At 42.8% G+C, this 23,554-nt stretch overlaps 1 protein-coding gene across 1 annotated transcript in view; it reads right to left on the bottom strand.

Annotated features, from left to right (window-relative positions):
* The window catches only part of MYO10 (myosin X), a 159,374-nt gene that overhangs the window by 95,248 nt on the left and 40,572 nt on the right, over nucleotides 1–23,554 (bottom strand). The window contains exons 7-17 of the mRNA XM_017855947.1: nucleotides 23,416–23,435; nucleotides 13,853–13,925; nucleotides 12,612–12,739; nucleotides 9,782–9,900; nucleotides 8,214–8,360; nucleotides 7,623–7,723; nucleotides 7,439–7,505; nucleotides 6,169–6,261; nucleotides 5,671–5,739; nucleotides 4,787–4,869; nucleotides 1,108–1,216 (exon numbers count right to left, since the gene is read on the bottom strand). Of these exons, the coding sequence (XP_017711436.1) occupies nucleotides 1,108–1,216; nucleotides 4,787–4,869; nucleotides 5,671–5,739; nucleotides 6,169–6,261; nucleotides 7,439–7,505; nucleotides 7,623–7,723; nucleotides 8,214–8,360; nucleotides 9,782–9,900; nucleotides 12,612–12,739; nucleotides 13,853–13,925; nucleotides 23,416–23,435 (1,009 nt within the window). The remainder of the gene's footprint in view (nucleotides 1–1,107; nucleotides 1,217–4,786; nucleotides 4,870–5,670; nucleotides 5,740–6,168; nucleotides 6,262–7,438; nucleotides 7,506–7,622; nucleotides 7,724–8,213; nucleotides 8,361–9,781; nucleotides 9,901–12,611; nucleotides 12,740–13,852; nucleotides 13,926–23,415; nucleotides 23,436–23,554) is intronic.

The following is a 23,554-nucleotide window of genomic DNA, read 5'->3' as shown; positions in this document are numbered from 1 at the left end:
ATCTCTACTAAAAATGCAAAAAAAATGCGTGGCGGCAGGCGCCTGTAGTCCCAGCCATTCGGGAGGCTGAGGCAGGAGAATGGCGTGAACCCGGGAGGCGGAGCTTGCAGTGAGCCGAGATTGCCCCACTGCACTCCAGCCTGGGCGACAGAGCGAGACTGTCTCAAAAAAAAAAAAAAAAAAAGGCCAGGTGTAGTGGCTCACACCTGTAGTGCCAGCTACTCAGGACGCTGAGTGGGAAGAATCACTTGAGCCTGGGAGTCTGAGGCTGCAGTGAAGCGCGATTATACTACTGCACTCCAGTGTGGGTGACAGAACAAGACCCTGACACACACACACACACGAAAAAAAAAACCTTTCCCAGAAGTCCTGGCAAAACTAGCCTTCTAGAAAAAGAAAAATGAACACCTCTGCTGGAAGATTAAGAGCCTAGGACAAGGTAACTGACATCAATCTTATCTAACCAGGGGAAAAAAACATCCAGATATGAGAAGAAATATATCCCATTTCCACATGAGCCTCTCAATACAAATCAGAGTGGTCCCAAATGGCCTTAAGAAGGTACCTATTTCAAAAGCTTAGAAGAAGTAGTTATTTATTTTTTAAAAAAGGATCTACATGTTTTATCTGACTCAAAGAAAAGTCTATTTTATTTCCTTTTCTTTTTTTTTGAGACAGAGTCTAGGTCTTACTCTGTCACCCAGGCTAGAGTGCAGTGGTGCAATCACAGTTCACTGCAACCTTGATCTCCCAGGCTCAGGCAATCCTCCCACCTCAGCCTCCTGAGTAGCTGGGACCACAGGCATGCGCCACCGCGCCCACATAATTTTTGTATTTTTTGTAGAGACAAGATTTCACCATGTTGCCCCGGCTGGTTTTGAACCCCTGAGCTCAGGTGATCTGCCCACCTCGGCCTCCCAAAGTGCTGAGATTACAGGCGTGAGCCAAAACTCTATTTTATTTCTAAAGCACTATCTGGTTTAAAAGCATGATATAAAAGGAAACAAAATTAAATATTCTCATAGACCTCACATACACCCAAATCCTCTTTTCAATTCTTAAAAGCACAGTGACGACGGATTCTCTAAGCCAGCAGTGAAAACGAACCTTGAACTGTGAGCTGACTGTAGGCCGCCGATGTTTGCTTCCACATTTCAAGGTATCCTGGTTGTTGCGGCTTGAAACATGTTCAAAAAGATCGTAGATAAAGTCAAATCTGTGTGAGGCAAGAGCAGGACGACAGTGAGGCACATACACCCATTATTAGGTGCAAGATTACTGTAATTAATGGTGCCCTTTCCCAATGATAATTTAAAGTAATACACCCCAGGCCTGGAAGAACTAAGACAGCTTCCGAAGATTTCAAACCAACCCCTGCCAAAGAGCTTTAGGCACTGAATACACGTGGCCGTGTCAGAGATCAGAGTCTGGCAGAGAAGGGGACTGGCATGACAGTGACAAAGGGTGGAATCCCACTTAGGAGCTCTGTGCTTTCTGGAATGCCATGTAAGCCTCTGTAGCCTCGGTCTCCTCACCTGCAAAAGTGAGGTATTTGTTTTGCCCATCTTGCAGTGTTGCAAAGATTGAAGCAGTTAACGGATGGAAAGGTGCCCCTGGGGAACACTAATTACAGGGTGAGGCAGGCAATGGTTCAAATCCTGTCTCCCCTTCTTCCTAGCTGTGTTGGTTGGGCAAGATGTTTCATCTCTCTCTTAGCCTCAATATTTTCATCTGGAAAATGGAAGTAATTTTTGAATTTATCCCCTAATGCCAGGGTGAGAATGAAAGGGGAACATGTATGTAAAAGGCAGAAAGCATGGTACCTGGGATATCCTATATGTTGATGTTAGTTATTATCAAAAAGTTCTGTAAAATCCATTGCTACTATTAACAAGGTAAAAGTGAAAAGCTTCCCAATAATTTTTTTTTTTCAGACAGAGTTTCGCTTTTTCACCCAGGCTGGAGTGCAGTGGTGCGATCTCAGCTCGCTGCAACCTCTGCCTCCTGGGTTCCAGCGATTCTCCTGTTTCAGCCTTCTGAGTAGCTGGGATTCCAGGCGCCTGCCATCACACCCGGCTAATTTTTATATTTTGTAGTAGAGATGGGGTTTCACCATGTTGGCCAGGCTGGTCTTGAAACTCCTGACCTCAGGTGATCCATCTGCCTCGGCCTCCCAAAGTGCTAGGATTATAGGCGTGAGCCACCACACCCAGCCTTCAATAATTTTTTAAACTTCCTTGCATGGAAGGTATCATGGGCTATGGAGCTGGCAGGGTTAGTGGCTTCACTGTCGCCAAGACAGTCAGGGAAGACTTCTGATCATCTGCCCCCCCACAAGCGGCAATATTAGACCTTTCCCTGGTCGCTTCTTGCTTTGCCCCAACCTTTTTCATTTTTGTTCTCGGGTTCTCTTTAATGCTCACTCTTTGAAGTTCTCTAACTGTGCTTTGAGCTCTTTGGAGAAAAGCTTTGGTTCCATTCATATGTCACAGATGTCAAAGGTAAAAGCGAGTGAAGCAAGCGAACAGCCCCAGCTCCTCGGTTTGTAAAGGGAAACATGGGGTTGAGACAGCAAGTTCTTTACCCCTCACAAAACTGCTTCATGCTAGCACAGAGGCAGCTGGTGAAACTCCACCTCACTAGTGTCTCCAGGCCTGCAATCTTTTCACCTCGACAAACTGCCTCTACTTAACATCAATACAGGGCTTTTATTTAAACATATTGCATTAAATCGCATTAAACTAAGAAACTGCTTTGACAGCATGCTATGGTGTTTTTTAAACACCCATCATTTTTACAGGTGTGAAAACTCACCTAACAATAAAATAGCTAACAATGTTGTAAACAGCGATTCCTCACACAGAATAGTTAAAGTAAGTTTGAAGATCAAATGTTTCAAATTCCGAGTTTCTAGGCTGATACTACCTTGTATGGGCGGGCTCCCTTTGTCCCAATTCATTTCTATCTAAGTGACAGGTGGCCATCTAGTATTTACATTTCAAAAAGTAGTACAGTTTTAAACTTTTTTGCTACTTTCCTTCCTTAGATATTAAAATGTGTTTTTGTTACAGTTTCCCATCAGATCCAACACAGGTGCTGAAAGCTTTCAGGCGACGGTTTTTTCCCTCAACTTTCTCTCTTACACAGCCTCCTAAAAATAGGACACTTTCGCCGGGTACGGTGGCTCATGCCTGTAATCCCAGTACTTTGGGAGTCCGAGGCGGGCGGATCACAAGGTCAGGAGATCGAGACCATCCTGGCTAACATGGTGAAACCCCGTCTCTACTAAAAATACAAAAAAATTAGCCGGGCGTGGTGGCAGCGCCTGTAGTCCCAGCTACTCGGGAGGCTGAGGCAGGAGAATGGCGTGAATCAGGGAGGCGGAGCTTGCAGTGAGCTGAGATTGCGCCACTGCACTCCAGCCTGGGCCACAGAGCAGACTCCATCTCAAAAAAAACAAAACAAAACAAAACAAAAACCAAAAAACAAAATGGGACACTTCCTGGTCTAATAGACACCAATAGTTAAAACTAATCACTGCAAGTTTCTGTGTGTTTTCTTTATTGATTTAATGGTGTAAATTTATAATTCATGAATGAATAAATGAATATGTAATAAATTTATAATTATAGCTGAATTAAGGCATATTTTACTAACTAGAGACACGGGAGTCCATAAAACCAAGGCTGAAATCAACCACACAGCTCTAAGCTCCCCGTGAAGAAAGCAGGTCACACTGCTTAAGATCTTAGGTTCTCAAGCCAACCAGACCAGATCAAAACTGGAATTGATGGCTCACTGGTTACCAGTTGAGAGGTCTTGGGGAAGTCACTTAACAGCTTTAACTGCTCCAAGCCTCAGTTTCCTCATCTGCATAAAAGAGGATTAGTAACAGTACATTACTTATGCCTCTCAGGTTGGTTTATTTCAGTACCTCACTAAACGGCAGTCACTGCTTGTATTATTATTATTATTATTATTATTATTATTATTATTATTTTTTGAGATGGAGTCTCGCTCTGTCGCCCAGGCTAGAGTGTGGTGGCGCAATCTCGGCTCACTGCAAGCTCCACCTCCCAGGTTCACGCCATTCTCCTGCCTCAGCCTCCTGAGTAGCTGGGACTGCAGGCGCCTGCCACTATGCCCAGCTAATTTTTTGTATTTTTAGTAGAGACGGGGTTTCACCATGTTAGCCAGGATGGTCTCGATCTCCTGACCTTGTGATCCATCTGCCTCGGCCTTCCAAAGTGCTGGGATTACAGGCGTGAGCCGCTGCGCCCGGCCTGCTTGTATTATTATTATTTTTTAATTCCTTTTTTTTTTTTTTTGAGACAGAGTTTCACTCTTGTCACCCAGGCTTGACTGCAATGGCACAATCTTGGGTCACTGCAACCTCCACCTCCCAAGTGAAAGCAATTCTCCTGTTTCAGCCTCCCAAGTAGCTGGGATTACAGGTGCCTGCCACCATGCTTGGCTAATTTTTGTATTTTCAGTAGAGATGGGGTTTCACTATGTTGGCCAGGCTGGTCTCAAACTCCTGACCTTGGGTGATTTGCCCACCTTGACATCCCAAAGTGCTAGGATTACAGGCGTGAGCCACCGTGCCCAACCTTGCTTGTATTATTATGTTATACTTTTGAGTTATTTCATTGATGAAATAGTACGTGAGGAAAACAATATTAAGTTTCTTACATAACAGCAATTTGTTCTATATTTGTGAATTAAAAGCATATACACAAATATTCATGTACTTGCTAAGGACTTCTCAGGGAGAAGACTGACATACCGGCTTTCTCTTAGCAAATTGAGAAGGTCATCTCGAAATGTATCTCTGTTCTTCTCCAAGATACCTCGGACATCATATTGCACCTAGTTTTAAGAAATAAGAGGGGAGAAAACTATTGAAAGAATAGTTTCAGGTCATAAGCAACCTCCCTGAAAGATCCACAAAAATAAATCATTCCAATAAGTGTATTTATTTAGTTTTTAAGAGACAGGGTCTTGCTCTATTTCCCAGGCTGAAGTGCAGTGACGTGATCATAGCTCATGCAGCCTCAAATTCCTATGCCCAAGCAATCCTCCCACCTCAGCCTCCAGAACAGCTAGGACAACAGATGTGTCACCATGCCAGGCTAACTTTTTATAAAATATCTTGTAGATATTTTTTATATCTACGGTGCCCAGGCTGGTCTCAAACTCCAGTCCTCAAGTGACCCTCCTGACTCAGCCTCCCAAAGTACTGGGACTATAGGCTCATGTGAGCTGCCATACCAAGCCCAATAAATTCACAATTGGTTCTTTTTTTTTTTGAGATGGAGTCTCGCTCTGTCGCCCGGGCTGCAGTGCAATGGCCGGATCTCAGCTCACTGCAAGCTCCGCCTCCTGGGTTTACGCCATTCTCCTGCCTCAGCCTCCCGAGTAGCTGGGACTACAGGCGCCCGCCACCTCGCCTGGCTAGTTTTTTGTATTCTTTAGTAGAGACGGGGTTTCGCCGTGTTAGCCAGGATGGTCTCGATCTCCTGACCTTGTGATTCGCCCGTCTCGGCCTCCCAAAGTGCTGGGATTACAGGCTTGAGCCACCGCGCCCGGCCTCACAATTGGTTCTGAAACTACTGTTTTCTCTGAATATCAAACAGGCGAATATCAATAGGTATCTTAATAAAAAGTTACCTCTCCAGCATAGTGCTTCACTCCAAAATTGTTAACTGCAACTCTGGGCTTCACATAAAAGTGGTTATTCTAAAAAAAAAAATAAATTAAAAATAAAAACACAATGCCTTATTTCACTCACTGATTTCCCTTGACTTCCAGAGAACACTAAATACAACAGACAGTGAAAATCTTTCCAGACTTGGCATGGATCTGCGTTTCAGGACACGGTATATGGTGCACTTTATAAAAACCATGTTAACTCTCAACTGTGTCATTGTAATAGATTAACAATTTTATGTTCTCTCAATAAGCTTGGGCATTCTGACAAGTAGCCCCAAATCTAACCCTTTTGCTTTTTTCAATTTATTTCTAGTAACAGGAGAACACCTTTGGTTTGAGAATAAAAGTTCAATGTGGGAGGCACAGTTGGGCCAGTGGACTGACATGTCTGGTTTGTGACCCCAACCCACAGATGTGCTACTTCAATGTGATTAAGAATTGCAGGTTTCTACATACAGCATGCTGACTGTGTAGCTTCTCCAGTAAGGTGCTGTCTGTGGCTTGAGGAAAATGGCTTTCTTCATTGATAAGGGCTAGGAGGCCAAGTTTCTAGAAGAAAGAAGAAAAAGAAGAAATGAGTTATAAGTTGAATGTGGCTGGGTGCGTGGTAGCTCATGTCTGTAATCCCAGCCCTTTGGGAGGCCAAGACAGGCAGATCATTTGAGGTCAGGAGTTCAAGACCAGCCTGGCCAACACAGTGGAACCCTGTTTCTACTAAAAATACAAAAAAATTAACTGGGTATGGTAGGCACACCTGTAATCCCAGCTACCGGGGAGGCTGAGGCAGGAGAATCACTTGAACCTGGGAGACAGAGGTTGCAGTGAGCCAAGATTGTGCCACTGTACTCTAGCCTGGGCAACAGAGTGAAACTCCATCTCAGAAAGAAAAAAAAAAGAAAAAACAGTTGAATGTGTGCGTCCCAAACTATTTTGAGAGCTCTTCTCTACTCTCTATCAAATGAGTGGTTAAAAGAAAAGGCATGGTAATTTCTTGATTGGAAAATTCATAATAATACACTATAGAGAAAACCAATTAAGTTCTATGTAAATCTTAAAAAAAAAAATTGGGCCGGGCGCGGTGGCTCAAGCCTGTAATCCCAGCACTTTGGGAGGCCGAGGCGGGTGGATCACGAGGTCAGGAGATCGAGACCATCCTGGCTAACACGGTGAAACCCCGTCTCTACTAAAAACTACAAAAGACTAGCCGGGCAAGGTGGCGGGCGCCTGTAGTCCCAGCTACTCGTGAGGCTGAGGCAGGAGAATGGCGTGAACCCGGGAGGCGGAGCTTGCAGTGAGCTGAGATCAGGCCACTGCACTCCAGCCTGGGCGACAGAGCGAGACTCCGTCTCAAAAAAAAAAAAAAAAAAAAAATTGAACCCATTGCAATTCTGTGGATAAAACTTCTACTTCTGTGGATAAAACTTTTACAACTGGCAAATCTATATCGGTACTGGCAAGGTTTTGCTTCTGCCTTAAAATCTAAGGGAAGCCAATTCACAGACTGCTGATTCTAAAATACTGAGTTCCGTGAGACAATAGGTTTGAAGCAGCGAAGTATTTAAATTCAACCTTGCACATTTACATTGATGTTTCCAAATAGTCCATTGTGCTCTAAACATTCACATCTCTGATGTGCGTGTTCGTGCACGTTATTTTGTTCCCATAAATATGAATCAGCCCAGCTGGACCTCCTTGGGAGTGTAACCCTTCTTCAAAAATACATTACCTTCTCAATCAAGTCCAGGCATTCTCCGTTGTCTATCCAGTCAATATCTTCCCACACTAACCCTTCCCTGTAGAAAGATTTTACACAGCCAAGTTAAATGAAAACTTAGCTTCAAAACTATCTCATCTAGTTGCTGCTTTAAAAAAAAAAAAAAAAATTGAAATGGAATTCTATGAGTGCTTACCGGCTATATTCGAGTTGTTCTAAAGAAAAAATATGCTTGTTGAAGTATTCCTGAAGTTTCTCATTTGCATAGTTTATATTGAACTGTTCAAAGTGATTAACCTAAAGGGGGAAAGCATTCGATAAGTATCTTCAGCGCACTCACAATGACATGGAAAGGTGAAGAAAAGACAAAACTAAGATCTGCAGAGAAAAATATCAGTGCTTGTTGCCCGGCACCGTGGCCCACGCCTATAATCCTAGCACTTTGGGAAGCTGAGGTGGGCAGATCACCCGAGGTCGGCAGTCAGAGACCAGCCTTACCAATATGGTGCAACCCCATCTCTACTGAAAATACAAAAAAAATTAGCAGCCCGTGGTGACAGGCACCTGTAATCTCAGCTACTTGGGAGGCCGAGGTGGGAGAATCACTTGAACCAGGAGGTGGAAGTTGCAGTGAGCTGAGATCACACCACTGCCCCCCAGCCTGGGAGACAGAGTGAGACTCCTTCGGAAAAAAAAAAAAAAAGAGAGTTTGCTTACAGAGATTTGCTCAACAGCAGCTAATCATGGACAGAAGAGAAGTCATGTGCTGCACTGTTAGTAAGTCTACCTCAAAGTTTTCAAATCCAAAGATGTCGAGGATGCCAATAGACTTGAAGTCCTCTTTGCCTTTGATCCTGCTGTTGATCTTTTTGATCACCCACTCAAAGCAGCACGCATACAGAGCCATGGCCAGGGAGTCCCTGCTGTCTACTGCCTGTGGGGAGAGGAAGCGGCACAGACTCAGCTGACCCTGGCACCCAGATAGGCAAGGCCATCCCCGCCCCACTCGAGAGACACACACAAGACTAGCATAGCATCTGGCCCTCCAGTGTGAAGTCAATCGATACCATCTAGGAAAGGACAGGTATCTAAAGAAACGATAAACTGGAGCTCATGTATTTCCTTTCTGTTAAGATTAAATACTAGGATTCCAAACTCAACTTGCTATGTTGAATTACACAAAAGAATCTAAACCATATATACGGGTACAAATGTTAGCAGGTTTAAAACAATAATTAAGATGTGAGCTCTTTTTTAAAATTTTCTGATTTTCTATTATTATACTTTGTATTTACAAAGTTTTTCTTCATAATATGGTCAGCATTTTATTTATCCAATTAAAACATATTAGAAGAGTGTGATGGTTAATACTGAGTGTCAACTTGATTGCAGGATACAAAGTATTAATCCTGGGTGTGTCTGTGTGGGTGACATCTGAGTCAGTGGGTTAAGGGAAGCCACATCCACCCTTAATCTGGTGGGCAAAATCTAATCAGCTTCCAGTGAAAATAAAGCAGGCAGAAAAACGTGAAAAGGCGAGACTGGCCCAGCCTCCCAGCCTACATCTTTCTCCCGTGCTGGATGCTTCCTGCCCTAGAACATCGGACTCCAAGTTCTGCAGTTTTGGGACTCACACTGGCTCTCCTTGCTCCTCAGCTTGCAGATGGCCTATTGTGGGACCTTCTGATCATGTAAGTTAATACTTAATAAACTCCGCTTTCTATCTATCTATCTATCTATCTATCTATCTATCTATCTATCAATCATATTAATTCTGTCCCTCTAAGAGAACCCTAATACAAAGAGCTAGCACATATACATTTGCTCAAGGCAGTAGCAGAGGCAAAAATAAATAAAACATATTATTATATTGTCTTCATTATAATACATTATTGTTATTGTTGTAGGTAATGTTTATTTAGTGTTTACTCCATACCAGACATTACATGCTCAGCATATATTTGTTGTTTTTATTCTTACAAAAATCCTATGAATTATGTATAATTATCCTTGTCTTATAGCGGAGGAAAATGAGGCATAATGACTAAATTTCCCAAGAGCAGACAGTAGTAAGTGGGTCAAGTTCAAAGTCAGGCAATCTGCATTCGACCCATCCTGTTAAACAACAATCAGATGTTGTTTTACACAATTAGACAGCAATTCAATAGCTTTGTCTATTCCCAAGCCTTGGGTATCTTCTTTATTTTGATCATGAACCAAAGTCATTTGAACAGTTATTAATACATTACAGTTACAATATAACTGTTATTATAGTTACGTATTTGAATCAAACCTATGGATCTGAAAACCCAGGAGTGTGTAGTAAGGCAGGATTGGATGGCAAAGCGTGTGTACCTGTTGGACACTGAGAGGCGTGAGGATCTCTTCTCCCCTGAGGAACATTGATCTCTGGGTCAGAGCATCTGTGAGCTGTGTTGGGTCCAGCCCAAGTAACTCTGCAGATCTGCCCAAAGCTGCAAACAGAGAATAAGACAAAGGTCAATGAACCCATCGCCCCCGAGAAGCTAACCAGGCTTAGCGATACCTTAACGCAGAGAACACTCCTGATTCCCTCAGGCAGAGTTTAGAGATTGCATGTTATTGCTAAGTTATTCACTCCCTTAGTGAATCCTAGGTTAGTCGCATAGAGCCTCGTGCTTGGACGAAGTGTGGTCTGGGAATCCCATGGGTGTCCCCAAGATCCTGTTAGAGGTTTGCAACTACTTCCTTTTTTTTTTTTTTTTTTTGAGATGGAGTCTCACTCTATAGCCCAGGCTGGAGTACGGTGGCATGATCTCGGCTCACTGCAACCTCTGCGTCCTGGGTTCAAATGATTCTCCTGTCTCAGCCTCCTGAGTATTTTCAGTAGAGACAGGGTTTCACCATGTTGGCTAGACTGGTCTTGAACTCCTGACCTCAAGTGATCTGCCTGCCTTGGCCTCCATGCCCGGCCTACTACTTTCATTAATAACAGTAAGATGTTATTGGCTCTTTTCACTCTAATTCTCTCCCCAGTATACAGAAGAGTATTCCAAAGGCTACACAACATGAGGTATCTCAACCAATTAGATGCAGATATGACAATCGGACTGTCTTTTTTTTTTTTTTTTTTTGAGATAGAGTCTTGCTTTCTCTCCCAGGCTGGAGTACAGTGGCATGATCTCGGCTCACTGCAACCTCCGCCTCCTGGGTTCAAGCGATTCTCTTGCCTCAGCCTCCCGAGTAGCTGAGATTACAGGCACCCGCCACAACGCCTGGCTAATTTTCGTATTTTTAGTGGAGATGGTTTTTTTTGTTTTTTTTGTTTTTTTTTGAGATAGAGTCTTGCTTTGTCTCCCAGGCTGGAGTGGAGTGGCGTGATCTCGGCTCACTGCAACCTCTGCCTCCCGGGTTCAAGCGATTCTCTTGCCTCAGCCTCCAGAGTAGCTAGGATTACAGGTGCCCACCACCATGCCTGGATAACTTTTGTATTTTTAGTAGAGATGGGTTTCACCCTGTCGGCCTGGCTGGTCTCAAACTCCTGACCTCAGATGATCCACCTACCTCGGCCTCCCAAAGTTTTGGGATTACAGGCGTGAGCCACTGTGCCCAGCCCCCAACTGTATTTCAATATGTCAGACATTAAAGAAATTTGCAAAAAGATAAGATAATGTGACTATCCTTACTGTTTTCTGATTTGGAAAAGAGTCTTTTAAATAAAATAGAACATTTATTTTAGTATGCAATGAGTTTATTATTGTTCTTTTTAATTGAATAAAGAATATTTTTTAAACATCTCATTTTAACTTTTAATTAGAAGTTTTAACTTTTTATTTGAGACGGAGTCTCACTTTGTCACCCAGGCTATAGTGTACTGGTACAAAGTGTGATCTTTGCTCACTGCAACCTCCACCTCCTGGGTTCAAGAGACTCTCATGCCTCAGTCTCCCCAAGTAGCTGGGATTACAGCCACACACCACCACACCTGGCTAATTTTTGTATTTTTAGTAGAGACGGGGTTTCACCATGTTGGCCAGGTTGGTCTTGAACTCCTGACCTCAAGTGATCCACCTGCCTCATCCTCCCAAATTGCTAGGATTATAGGCATGAGCCACTGTGCCCAGCCAAAAAGTTTTAACTTTTAATGTGGTCAACATCAACAGATACAAGCCACATAAACAAAAGCTCTCTGAGGTTCTATGATTTTTGAGAATATTACGAGGTACTGGGTGGAACCAGACACTTGAGAATTACTGGCCTACAGTACTGGTCTCCTCTAGAACCACTCTGAACTTGAACTCATCTAATTTCCAGCTTCTATGACCTCATCTATTGCTTCCATCAGAAAAGTTTTAACAAGTAATACATAAATCACTCAAGCAAAATGACAACTGACATAGCTGTATGTTAACTCATTTTATCTTGACAGCAAATCTCTGAGACACTGTACAGGTGAGAAGTCACGAGTGTTCAGGGGATAAGTAACACAGGAAACAGCCTGAAGCAGGGAAGGGCTATGAACCCAGCATCCTGGCTTGCAAAACAGAGTCTTAACCATTCTACCACACTGGCACTCAACAGGATGATGCCACCTGACTCTCAACACTTTCCTATGTTGATTCCTGGTTGCTCATATTTCCACATATCTGACTCATTTTCCTTCTTTTTAAACAGAGAACACGGCCGTTATCCCAATTGACTAGTAACTTTTCATACACTCTGAGCCTTTCTTAACCAACACTTCGTATCTGATACAATTAACGTTCTGTAGCTCTCTATTCAAGGAGTCAGAACACTTTCTCTCTCTCTCTTTTTTTTTTTTTTGAGACAAGATCTCACTCTGTTGCCCAGACTGGAGTGCAGAGGCATCATCTCAGCTCATTGCAGCTTCGACCTGCAGAGTCTCAGGTGATCCTCCCACCTCAGCCTCCCAAGAAGCTGGGACTACAGGGGTGCACCATCATGCCTGGCTAATTTTTGTATTTTTAGTAGAGATGGGGTTTAGCCACATTGCCCCAGACTGGTCTCGACTTCCTGAGCTCAAGCAATCTGCCCGCCACCACCTCGCAAAGTGCTGGGGTTACAGGCAAGAGCCACCGCAGCTGGCCAGAATTTTCTCTCTAAAAGGCTAGACAGTCAGTAATTTAGGTTTAAGTTTCCTATGAGGAACAAAGGGAGAGAGGAGGGCAGGCAGGCAGAATCTTACCTGTTTTGAAGGAAACCTGCGCCCCACCAGCAGTGATAAATTCTATGTTCCCAAGATGTAGTATACCAGCAAGCAGCCTCGACACTTCCCGAACTTCCTCCTTGCTGAACTGCATCACATCCATTGCCGTCTAGAAGAAAATAAATGTATTTAGTTTTATGTTGTTTTTCCCACTGAAGAAAATGTAGAAGACCCCTGATAATGTAAAATTACTAGGTGTTATTGAAAAGGCAAGGAAAAAAAAATAGATGCATAACCACTCACTTGTTTTTTTGTTTTGAGACAGAGTCTTGCTCTGTCATCCAGGCTGGAGTGCAGGGGCACAATCTCGGCTCACTGCAACCTCCACCTTCCAGGTTCGAGCGATTCTCGTGCCTCAGCCTCCAGAGTAGCTGGGATTACAGGTGTGTGCCACCATGCCTAGCTAGTTTTTTATTTTGCATTTTTAGTAGAGACTGGGTTCACCACGTTGGTCAGTCTGGTCTCGAATTCCTGATCTCAAGTGATCCACCCACCTTCACCTCCCAAAGTTCTGGGATTACAGGCGGGAGCCACCGCACCCAGCCCATAATAACTCACTTTTAAAACAATGAGGACTTTACATAGTACACATAAAAGGAGGAAGATAAAGAACTATAGCACGTTCAGAGATAATCAATAAAATAAACATAGTGTCTGCCTTACATACAAGTCTTCTATATATGCTACAAAAGAATTACTTCAGGCAGTCACAGTCATGACAACAATAAAGAAATAGTTTTCTGTATAGCTATCAGAGTGGATGAAAATTTTGTTATTTTCTTTAGATGTAAAAATGTGGAGAGGGAGTACTTGGAGAGGGGGTGTTTTTCTGTTTTGTTTTGTTTTTTTGGTAGAGATGGGGGTCTCACTATGTTGGCCAGGCTGGTCTCGAATTCCTGGCCTCAAGCAATCCTCCCACCTTGGCCTTCCAAAGTGCTGGGTTTACTGGTGTGAGCCACCATGCCAAGCCAAGAATTTTAAAAAATTAGCCAGGTGTGTTGGTGCATACCTGCAGTCCCAGCTCCTGGCTTGGCTGAGGTAGGAGTATTGCATGAACCCAGGAGGTCAAGGTTACAGTGAGCTATAACCACATGTGTACTCCAGCCTGGGAGCCTGGGTGACAGAGTTAAGACTCTGTCTCTTAAAAAAAAAAAAAATTAAATAAATGCTGATGGAAAATCTAAATAGATGTGGACTTGTCTTCTTTAGGCACTCATCATGTCTCTATTTTTAATTTCTCCAAAGGATTTTTTATGGTCTTATCTTGGCCTGAGGATACAAAGTGGAAGTTAACTTAATGCTGCTCAGGGAAAAATAAAAATAAACCGGCACTTACAGGAATCTGTTACAACAACAAGTATCTAAACAACTGAAGCCACGAGTTTTCTGAATTATATCTAAGATTTGCTAATTTTCTATTGTGACTGAGGAGCTGTATTCTTGTGACCAAAAAAAGCTATTAAAAAGGAAAAGAAAACCAGACACACATACACACCAACCGGGGGGCAGACTTGTTGGCAATATTGATGAAAATGACCTACAAAAAGAACTTGGACCCACACAAGGACCATAGGAGAGCGGTAAGAAGGAAACCACGCACCGCTCTGAAGCAATAGAAATTGCAAAAGGAGGCCGGGCGCGGTGGCTCAAGCCTGTAATCCCAGCACTTTAGGAGGCCGAGACGGGCGGATCACGAGGTCAGGAGATCGAGACCATCCTGGCTAACACAGTGAAACCCCGTCTCTACTAAAAAATACAAAAAAAACTAGCCAGGTGAGGTGGCGGGCGCCTGTAGTCCCAGCTACTCGCTGGGACTGGAGAATGGGAGGCTGAGGCAGGAGAATGGCGTAAACCCAGGAGGTGGAGCTTGCAGTGAGCTGAGATCCGGCCACTGCACTCCAGCCTGGGTGACAGAGTGAGACTCCGTTCTCAAAAAAAAAAAAAAAAAGAAAGAAATTGCAAAAGGAAACAACTGGAGATTTAACACTGCAAAAAGTTCAATTTCTTTTCCTTTTCTTTCTTTTTTTTTTTTTTTTTTTGAGACAGAGTTTCGCTGTTTCGCCCAGCCTGGGGTGCAGTGGCACGATCTCAGCTCACCGCACCCTATGCCTCCCAGGTTCAAGCGATTCTCCTGCTTTAGCCTCCTAAGTAGCTGGGATTACAGGCATGCGCCACCACGTCTGGCTAAGTTTTGTATTTTTAGTAGATACGAGGTTTCTCCATGTTGGTCAGGCTGATCTCGAACTCCCAACCTCAAGTGATCTGCCCACCCTGGCTTCCCAAAGTGCTGGGATTATAGGCGTGAACCACCACGCAAGGCCAAGATTAATTTCTTTATAAAGAAAATGCAATAATGCCAGAAAAAAAAAAAGACCAACAATGGAGAGGGAAAGAATTAAAAGATCCACTGACATATACATGAGCGACAAAAATAGGGAGAAATGCAAATCCAGGTACTGTTTTCCTTCCTAGAAATCGAACAGGTACAAATTAAGGTAAATATGAGATCAGTTCTGTCAAATTAGCAAAAAATTTCAGAATGATAAAGATTAGTAGAAAAGAGACATTTATACAATGGTTGTTAGTACTATAAATTAGTACAATCTTTTTGGAAAACAACATGATTATCTGACAGAATTGTCCTAACTATACAATATGTATATAATATTAGAATTTTCATATCTGAGAGAAAAACCAACAACAAAGGTTCAGAGGAGAAAAATAACTTTCTCAGGGTCACACAACCTAAATTCAAAGTCCGGCCCAACTGACCCAAATCTAGGAACTTACTATAATCATTTATTACTATTTTGATACAGGGTCTCACCCCCATCACCTGCACTGGCGGGCAGTGGTGTGATCAAGGCTCACTGCAGCCTTGACTTCCTGGGCTCAGGTGATTCTCCCACCCCAGCCTCCTGAGTAGCTGGGACAACAGGTGCACACCAACACACCTGGCTAAATTTTTGTATTTTTAGGAGAGACGCAGTTTCACCATGTTGTCCAAGCCAGTCTCAAACTCCTGCGCTCAAGTAATCTGCCCACCTAGGTCTCCCAAAGTGCTGGGATTACAGGCATGAGCCACTGTGCCCGGCCAGGAACTTATTATTATTATTATCATCATTATTATTATTGACCCAATTCTGTTACTCTATAAAGACATAAAAAAAGAAATCTATATAATCTCCAATAATTTCAATGCTGGAAATTTGTTTCAAGGAAAATTTCAAGAGCAGAAAAAAAACCTTCAGAAAATATTCACTACAGTGTTACCTTAGTAACACTTTCACAGAAAAATAATTCTAATTATTCTACAATTAGACAAGTCAAATACAGTAAGTTATATGAATACTGCATACTTTTTTTTTTTTTGAGATGGAGTTTCACTCTTGTTACCCAGGCTGGAGTGCAATAGTGCGATCTCGGCTCACCACACAACCTCCGCCTTCCGGGTTCAAGTGATTCTCCTGCCTCAGCCTCCCTAGTAGCTGGGATTACAGGCATGCACCACCACACCTGGCTAATTTTGTATATTTAGTAGAGACAGGGTTTCTCCATGTTGGTCAGGCTGGTCTTGAACTCCTGACCTCAGGTGATCTGCCCGCCTTGGCCTCCCAAAGTGCTGGGATTACTGGTGTGAGCCAATGTGCCCTGCCTACTGTGTACTTTTTAAAGAAAATTACGCACATTATATAGAGAAACAGTTATATTTATGGTAGCTTTTTGTAAAAAAGCAAAAAAGCTATTTTGTACCCATATTATTTTTAAAACTCAGGCTGGGAAGAAAATTTACAAATCTGAAACTAGTTCCAATAGTTATACTGTTAAGGGTTAACTGTGAGTTAACAGTGTTGGTAAGCTCATGAACATTCTATTCTGTAGTGTCTTTTTTTTTTTTTGAGACGGAGTCTCGCTCTGTCGCCCAGGCTGGAGTGCAGTGGCCGGATCTCAGCTCACTGCAAGCTCTGCCTCCCGGGTTCACGCCATTCTCCTGCCTCAGCCTCCCGAGTAGCTGGGACTACAGGCACCCGCTACCTCGCCCGGCTAGTTTTTCTGTCGTGTCTTTTAATGTTGCTGGCAATAAATATGTTTACAACAAAAACTGAGACAATCAATGGGTGAATGGTTAAACAAACTGCTGTCTATTCAATGGAATATCAAAAAAAGCAGTGAACAGTGATACGTGCCACATGGATGGCTGGAGGAAGCTGGATACAGGAGACTACACAGTGTGTATTTTCATTACGTGGAACTCTAGAGAAGATAACTGTACACTAGAGGGACTGAATTAGATCAGTAGTTTCCTAGGGCCAGGTGTGGGGGGCTGGGATTGCCTGGGAAGGGGCACAGAGAAACTTTTGAGGCAGAGGATTCCCTTTTATCTTGATCATTGTGGATAAATGGGTGTGCAAATTCAAAATTCACTGGAATGTATACTTTAAATGGACGCATTTAATTGTGTGTTCATTATATCTCAATAAAGTTGATTATAAAAATTAAAATACCATAAATTACTTAAAGGTGGGAAGGCTATCATTTCATGCGTGCAAACAGAAAGAAAAATAAGAACTATTTGCCAAGTGCTTATCAATTTAAAAAAGCCTATGAGAAAATAATCATTCAAATTTAGAGATACTTATCAGTGACTTCTTCTAAAAGGTAAAAGCAAAGAAATGCGGTTAAGATACACAAAATAATTTGCTATTCTCAAGACTTTTTAAACTGTGTTAAAGACCGTATCAGATATCAGCAAAATAATTAAAATGCACCTACATTGTGCAAAAGTTAAATTTTTCCCTTTCCATGATTAAAGTTTTCTTCATATATGACAAGATATACTCATAACTAATATACAATCATTTTCTAGCCTGGCAACATAGCAAGAACCCCATTTCTAAAAGAAATTAAAAATTAGTATGCTGGCGTACACCTGTACTCCCAGCTACTTGGGAGGCTGAGGCAGGAGGATCACTTGATCCCAGGAGTTCAAGGGTGCAGTAAATCATTATCACACTACTGTGCTCCAGCCTGGGCAACACAGTGAGACCCTGTCTCAAAAAAAAAAAGTGAAATAAGTAGAAAATTTTTAACTCCCAAATAAACAATATTGATACATACCCCATAAATAAAAATTCTTGGTTAAGTTCTAAAAAAAAAATACAAAGGTTGTATAAGAAGATATTTAAGTAAATGAACAAAATAAATGTGCTTACTGTATTAATAAATTTGTGGACTTCTTTGCTTCAAGTCTAACTCTTAAGTGATTGGGTAAGTAGTAGAGTTGTGATAAGTGGCAACTGCATTAATCATAACATGGAATAATTTAACGTCTAAAACCAGTTCTCACCAATGCAGACATGTATGCTAAAGCTCCAGCAAGTCTCTATTGCTTCTTACTCTCCTATTTACAATCTTTGTTAATAAGCAATCTCCACCCCTTTGACAAGAGTAGCCGCTTTATGGCTTATTATAATTAGTATTTCAACACCAGGTCTCAAGACTGAAAAAACCATGGGAAATTCTCGGTATGATTCAGCACATAAAAAATAGATGCTTGTGAATGTGAGTGTGTATTGGGGGGTGGCCAATACGTGGTAGAATCCCAATCATCACGCACAAAAGGAGCTCAACTTGTCACACTGGAAACAAAGGGAGGAGTGTCACCATTGGAGAAGGCTAAGGTACCTCCGAAGAATCCCAGAAGTCAACAAATGGTATGTCTGAAAGGGTGACAGGGGAGGCTATTTTGGGCACAGTAAATTACAAGTAAGTAACTCAATAATAATTTTTTTTCCCCCCGAGACAGAGTTTTGCTCTTGTTGCCCAGGCTGGAGTGCAACGGCACGATCTCGGCTCACCACAACTTCTGCCTCCCGGGTTCAAGCGATTCTCCTGCCTCAGCCTCCCGAGTAGCTGGGATTACAGGCATGCGCCACCACACCCGGCTAATTTTGTATTTTAAATAGAGACACGGTTTCTCCATGTTGGTCAGGCTGGTCTTGAACTGCTGACCTCAGGTGATCCGCCTGCCTCAGCCTCCCAAAATGCTGGGATTACAGGCGTGAGCCACGAGCCCGGATGGATAACTCAATAATAATATATTACATAATGTTATGTTTTATTAAGTAATATTATGTTATTTAAAAAATATGTTATAATATAAAATTGGCTGACCATCCAAGTTTTCCAACACTGAAAGAAACTGACATTGCCAAGTTTTGCAACATTAAAGTACAAAGTCAGTCCTTTAAATTTTGATAAAATCTGACTCAGGATGAATGAATTCACGCATGCATACACAAGGTCACACACCATTCAAACCCCAAGGTTGTACCCAGGAAGGTCCATGCAGTCAGGAAACCCCAGCCCTGATCCAATGCCAGGCACGCTGTAAATGTTCAATATTTATGGAGTAAGAGAATAAACAGATGATCACTCAGCAAAGACTCCTGTTACTTTGTACACATTTCATCAGCCACCATCCTGGTAGGCCAAATGCAAGCAATAAAATAAACCAGTTGTTACCACCGGCTTGAAATAGCTTTTCATCCTGACCTAACACTTTAAGATGCAATTTGAAGGGCTGTATAAGAAATGCCTAGGAAATTTAGCATAGGTTCATTGCCTCTGCTCCAGGAAAAACCAAGTCTCTCCTAAAACTGTTCAGAATACCTCATTGGTACTTTTTTATATTAATGTTTATCGTGACCAATGATAAATTTTAAAAATACATTAAGGCAAATTCTCAATGAAATAAGCGAAGTTCTTAAAAGGTCCTACTGCCAGAATACACTAACATTAAGTTGATATAAATAATCATGTTTTTTGTTTCTGAGACAGGGTCTTACTCTGTCATCTAGGCTGGAGTGCAATGGCATGATCATGGCTCACTACAGCCTCGAACTCCCTGGGCTCAGATAATCCTCGCACCTCCAAGGTAGCTAGGACTACAGGTACGCCACAACGCCTGGCTAATTTTGTTTGTTTATTTTTTCAAGATGGAGTCTTGCTGTGTTGCCCAGGCTGGAGTGCAGTGGCGTAATCTCAGCTCACTGCAACCTCCACCTCCTGGGTTCAAGCAATTCTCCTGTCTCAGACTTCCAAGTAGCTGAGACTATAGGCATGCGCCACCATGCTGAACTAATTTTTGTAGTTTTAGTAGAGACGGGGTTTCACTATGTTGGCCAGGCTGGTCTTGAACTCCAGACCTCATGATCCATCTGTCTCGGCCTCCCAAAGTGCTGGAATTATAGGCATGACCCAATTCTTTTCTTATTTTTTATTTCTGAGATGGGGTCTGGCCCTGTCGCCCAGGCTGGAGCACAGTGATGTAATCTCGGCTCCCTGTAACCTCCATCTCCCAGACTCAAGCCATCCTCCCACCTCAGCCTCCCAAGTAGCTGGGATTACATGGCTGTGCCACTACACCCAGCTAATTTTTGTATTTTTTTGTAGAGACGGGTTTTTGTCATGTTGCCTAGGCTGATCCTGAATTCCTCTGCTCAAGTGATCCGCCCCCTTCAGCCTCCCAAAGTGCTAAGATTACAGGCGTGAGCCACCGCACCCCACCTATCCCCCAATTCTTGATTCTCATAGGTTTGGGAGGAGAAAATTGTATTGTATAGAAAAGAATATATTTTCCCCCTTCTTTCCCAAACGTTATACTTTTTTTTTTCTTTTCTTTTCGCTGCACTGCTTAGAATTTCCAGTACAAGGTTAAAGAGTAACGGGTTAAATTTTGCTATTATTATAGCAAAAATGTCATGTTTGTGATGTTAATAAACATCAGCTAAGTTTTCATTGATACACCTGCTAGACTAACACTAAACAGTAATTGCAAATTAGACATTTAAGGATCTATAAATATCTGTTCTAAGTAGAACGTACTAACTAGAATACATTTGTCAGGTATGCTCATTATGTCAATTTCATGTATAAATTTCTCTTCCTTTCTAGATGACTGACACATCCTTTTGTCATAAAATCAAATTTCAAATGCCAAAACCTATTACTTCCATTTAGCAATAAAAGCTAGCAATCACTGAGGGGAAGCCAACTTCCAAAAGTTTACTTGTAGCTGACAAAAAGAACAGACAGTTCTGAAGTGGAAAACGATGTCCCGAGAGAACACAGAGTACCACCAGAGTATCTGATTTCTCAGGGCCTTCCCAGGACAAGGGAGCTGCCACTGTCAAGTGCTCCCTAGCAGTCAGCAAGCGAGCTAGCAGGTGATGGGACCTGCAGTGACACTGCCATGTGGATAATCAGGCATCTTGTCTGACTTCTTTTATCACAAATTATTGTTCTTTACTTCAAGAAAGAAAAAAAAAAAAAAAAAAAAAGGAAAAAAACCCGGGGAAAAGTTTTTTTTTTTTTTTTTTTTGGTCCTGCTCCTCAAAAACGAAAATGAGAATTTATTTTAACACATCATCTTTTCAGCAGACAGTAATAAATGAACCGTGGTGGAAGGTGTGAGTAGTGAGAGGTCTAAAGGGCCAATATAAAATTGGAAAAGATAATTAAAAGACTTAGAAAAACACTTCATAAAACCCAGTGTGCAAGGCCAAATCCCACAACTCTGCAGGCAGATACCAAAAGGTGCTGTCTGCAGGAGGCTTTTTGTTGACAGGTTAGAAGATAGAAGAGATGGAGTGAGAAACCGCTCTGCATTATAAATGGCAGGTTGTGACATCTTTAAAAGGGAGGCAGAGTGGAAAACAATCATGTATTATAGACTAGTCTGTTTGGAATTTTATTTTCAACTTAAGGAGACATATGTTAGCCATAGAGAAATGATGCATGATTTATATCCATTTGTTAAAAATACTTTTGATTTCATTCCACAGGCAGTTCTAACAAATAATCTATGAGAATGAAAGGGAATACAGAATGAAGAGCTGTTAATCTTCCAGCAGCAGCCTAGGAGGTGGAATCTGAGGTGCACTGAAACCAGGTATTACCTGCCTCGTGGTTTAGAGGGTGGGATCCAGAGTCAGACTGTGTATGGATACGGGCTGCACCAGGTACTGGGTAAGGTCAGGATGGTCACTAACTTCTCTGAGTCTTAGAATGCAGACAACCATACTTCCTACCCTCAGAGGATTGTTGAGAGTGATTGGAAAGTAAACTCCACACTAAGTTCGGAACAGTAAGTGCTCGCTAAATGTCAACTGCATTTGTGATGACTAGAATGATAATGATAATGGCTCGACCCTAGGTGCGTTACATCTAACTATTCTGTTTTTTTTTTTTTTTTTTGAGACGGAGTCTTGCACTGTCACTGGGCTGGAGTGCAATGGTGCAATCTCGGCTCACTGCAACCTCTGCCTCCCAGGTTTAAGCAATTCTCCTGACTCAGGCTCCCAAGTAGCTGGGACTGCAGTAGCCCACCACCACACCTGGCTAATTTTTTTGTATTTTTAGTAGAGACGGGGTTTCACTATGTTGGCCAGGCTGGTCTCGAACTCCTGACCTCGTGATCCACCTGCCTCGGCCTCCCAAAGTGCTGGGATTACACGCATGAGCCACCATGCCCGGCTGCATCTAACTGTTCTAATAAGGGCTCTGGGAAAGAACTTAAGATCACAGTGATGAAATCTCCTGGCCAGACTCGATTGGGTGGGGCTGTTCGTAATGCTCGATGACTGGGCTATCTTAAATGCAGATACCTTGTAACAAAGCCCTTGCAAGAGACGGTAGCATGCCACAACGGAGAGACAGGATGACTAATGCTCATGCAACCAGAAATGGCTATCACAGGCCACGAGGACCGGATGATACCTTAACAGTGAGACAGCCAAATGCTTAGGCAGATAAAATGGGGTCCCCGGGGAATCTCCAATCATTCCAAGAATGTTTACATTAGATGCTTTTGGGTCGATGAGGGAACCTGCCCAGGGCTTGTCTGGGCATCCCACAGTGGACTTGGAGCCTGACACACACACTGGGGGAAGTGGGCGGGGCCACGGGGAATTCTTCCATAGGGAAGAGAAGCCTGCTCTCCTCCGCTCCTCTAGTGACCTGGGAATCAATATGTGAGGCGGGGGCCTGTTAGCAGGAACCCCTCTCACTTTGCCGAGGGTTTTCTTTTTTTCCTTTCTTTTTTTTTTTTTTTTTTTTTTTTGAGAGGGAGTCTCGCTGTCTCCCAGGCTGGAGTGCAGTGGCGCGATCTCGGCTCACTGCAAGCTCCGCCTCCCGGGTTCACGCCACTCTCCTGCCTCAGCCTCCGGAGTAGCTGGGACTACAGGCGCCCGCTACCACACCCGGCTAATTTGTTGTATTTTTAGTAGAGATGAGGTTTCACCGTGTTAGCCAGGATGGTCTCGATCTCCTGACCTCGTGACCTCCCAAACTTCCCAAAGTGCTGGGATTACAGGCGGGAGCCACTGCGCCCGGCCATTTTCCTTTCACCTAATATATTAAACCCTGCTCTACTCATCCTTCAATGTGTCCGTGTGCCTAAGTTTTCCTGATCGTGTGACAAGACCTCGGGTTTTAGCTGAACAAAGGAGCAAAATTCTGCAACAGTCACCTGGGCCAATGGCTGGCAGATTTGTTTTTAGCTACAGAATTTGTTTTTCAAAGAAATCTTACTTGTAAGCCACAAAATGGAGGATCTGGGGGTTCCAGAGTGAAGCTCATGATTTGGGGGGTTTTGGGGGGTGGAAGATGCACTTTCTGAATACACTGTCCCAAGTAAACCACCCATCTGCCCTGAATGACACACTGCTCACTCATCTTCTAAGGAAAGAAGAGTCCTCTCAAATTCCTTTCAGCCTGGAACTTGGAACAAGAAGGAAATACCTATTCTCACCCACTGGTCCAAATGTAATTACTTCTATTTCTATTTTAAAAAATATTTGGAAACAGAAAATGAAATTTGTCACTCTTAATAGGGTATCTGATATCTTTTTTTTTTTTTT

The sequence above is a fragment of the Rhinopithecus bieti genome, unplaced genomic scaffold (genome assembly GCF_001698545.2).
Source record: "Rhinopithecus bieti isolate Rb0 unplaced genomic scaffold, ASM169854v2 scaffold_41836, whole genome shotgun sequence".
Lineage (NCBI taxonomy): Eukaryota > Metazoa > Chordata > Mammalia > Primates > Cercopithecidae > Rhinopithecus > Rhinopithecus bieti.
This window is presented reverse-complemented; position numbering and strand designations above follow the sequence as displayed.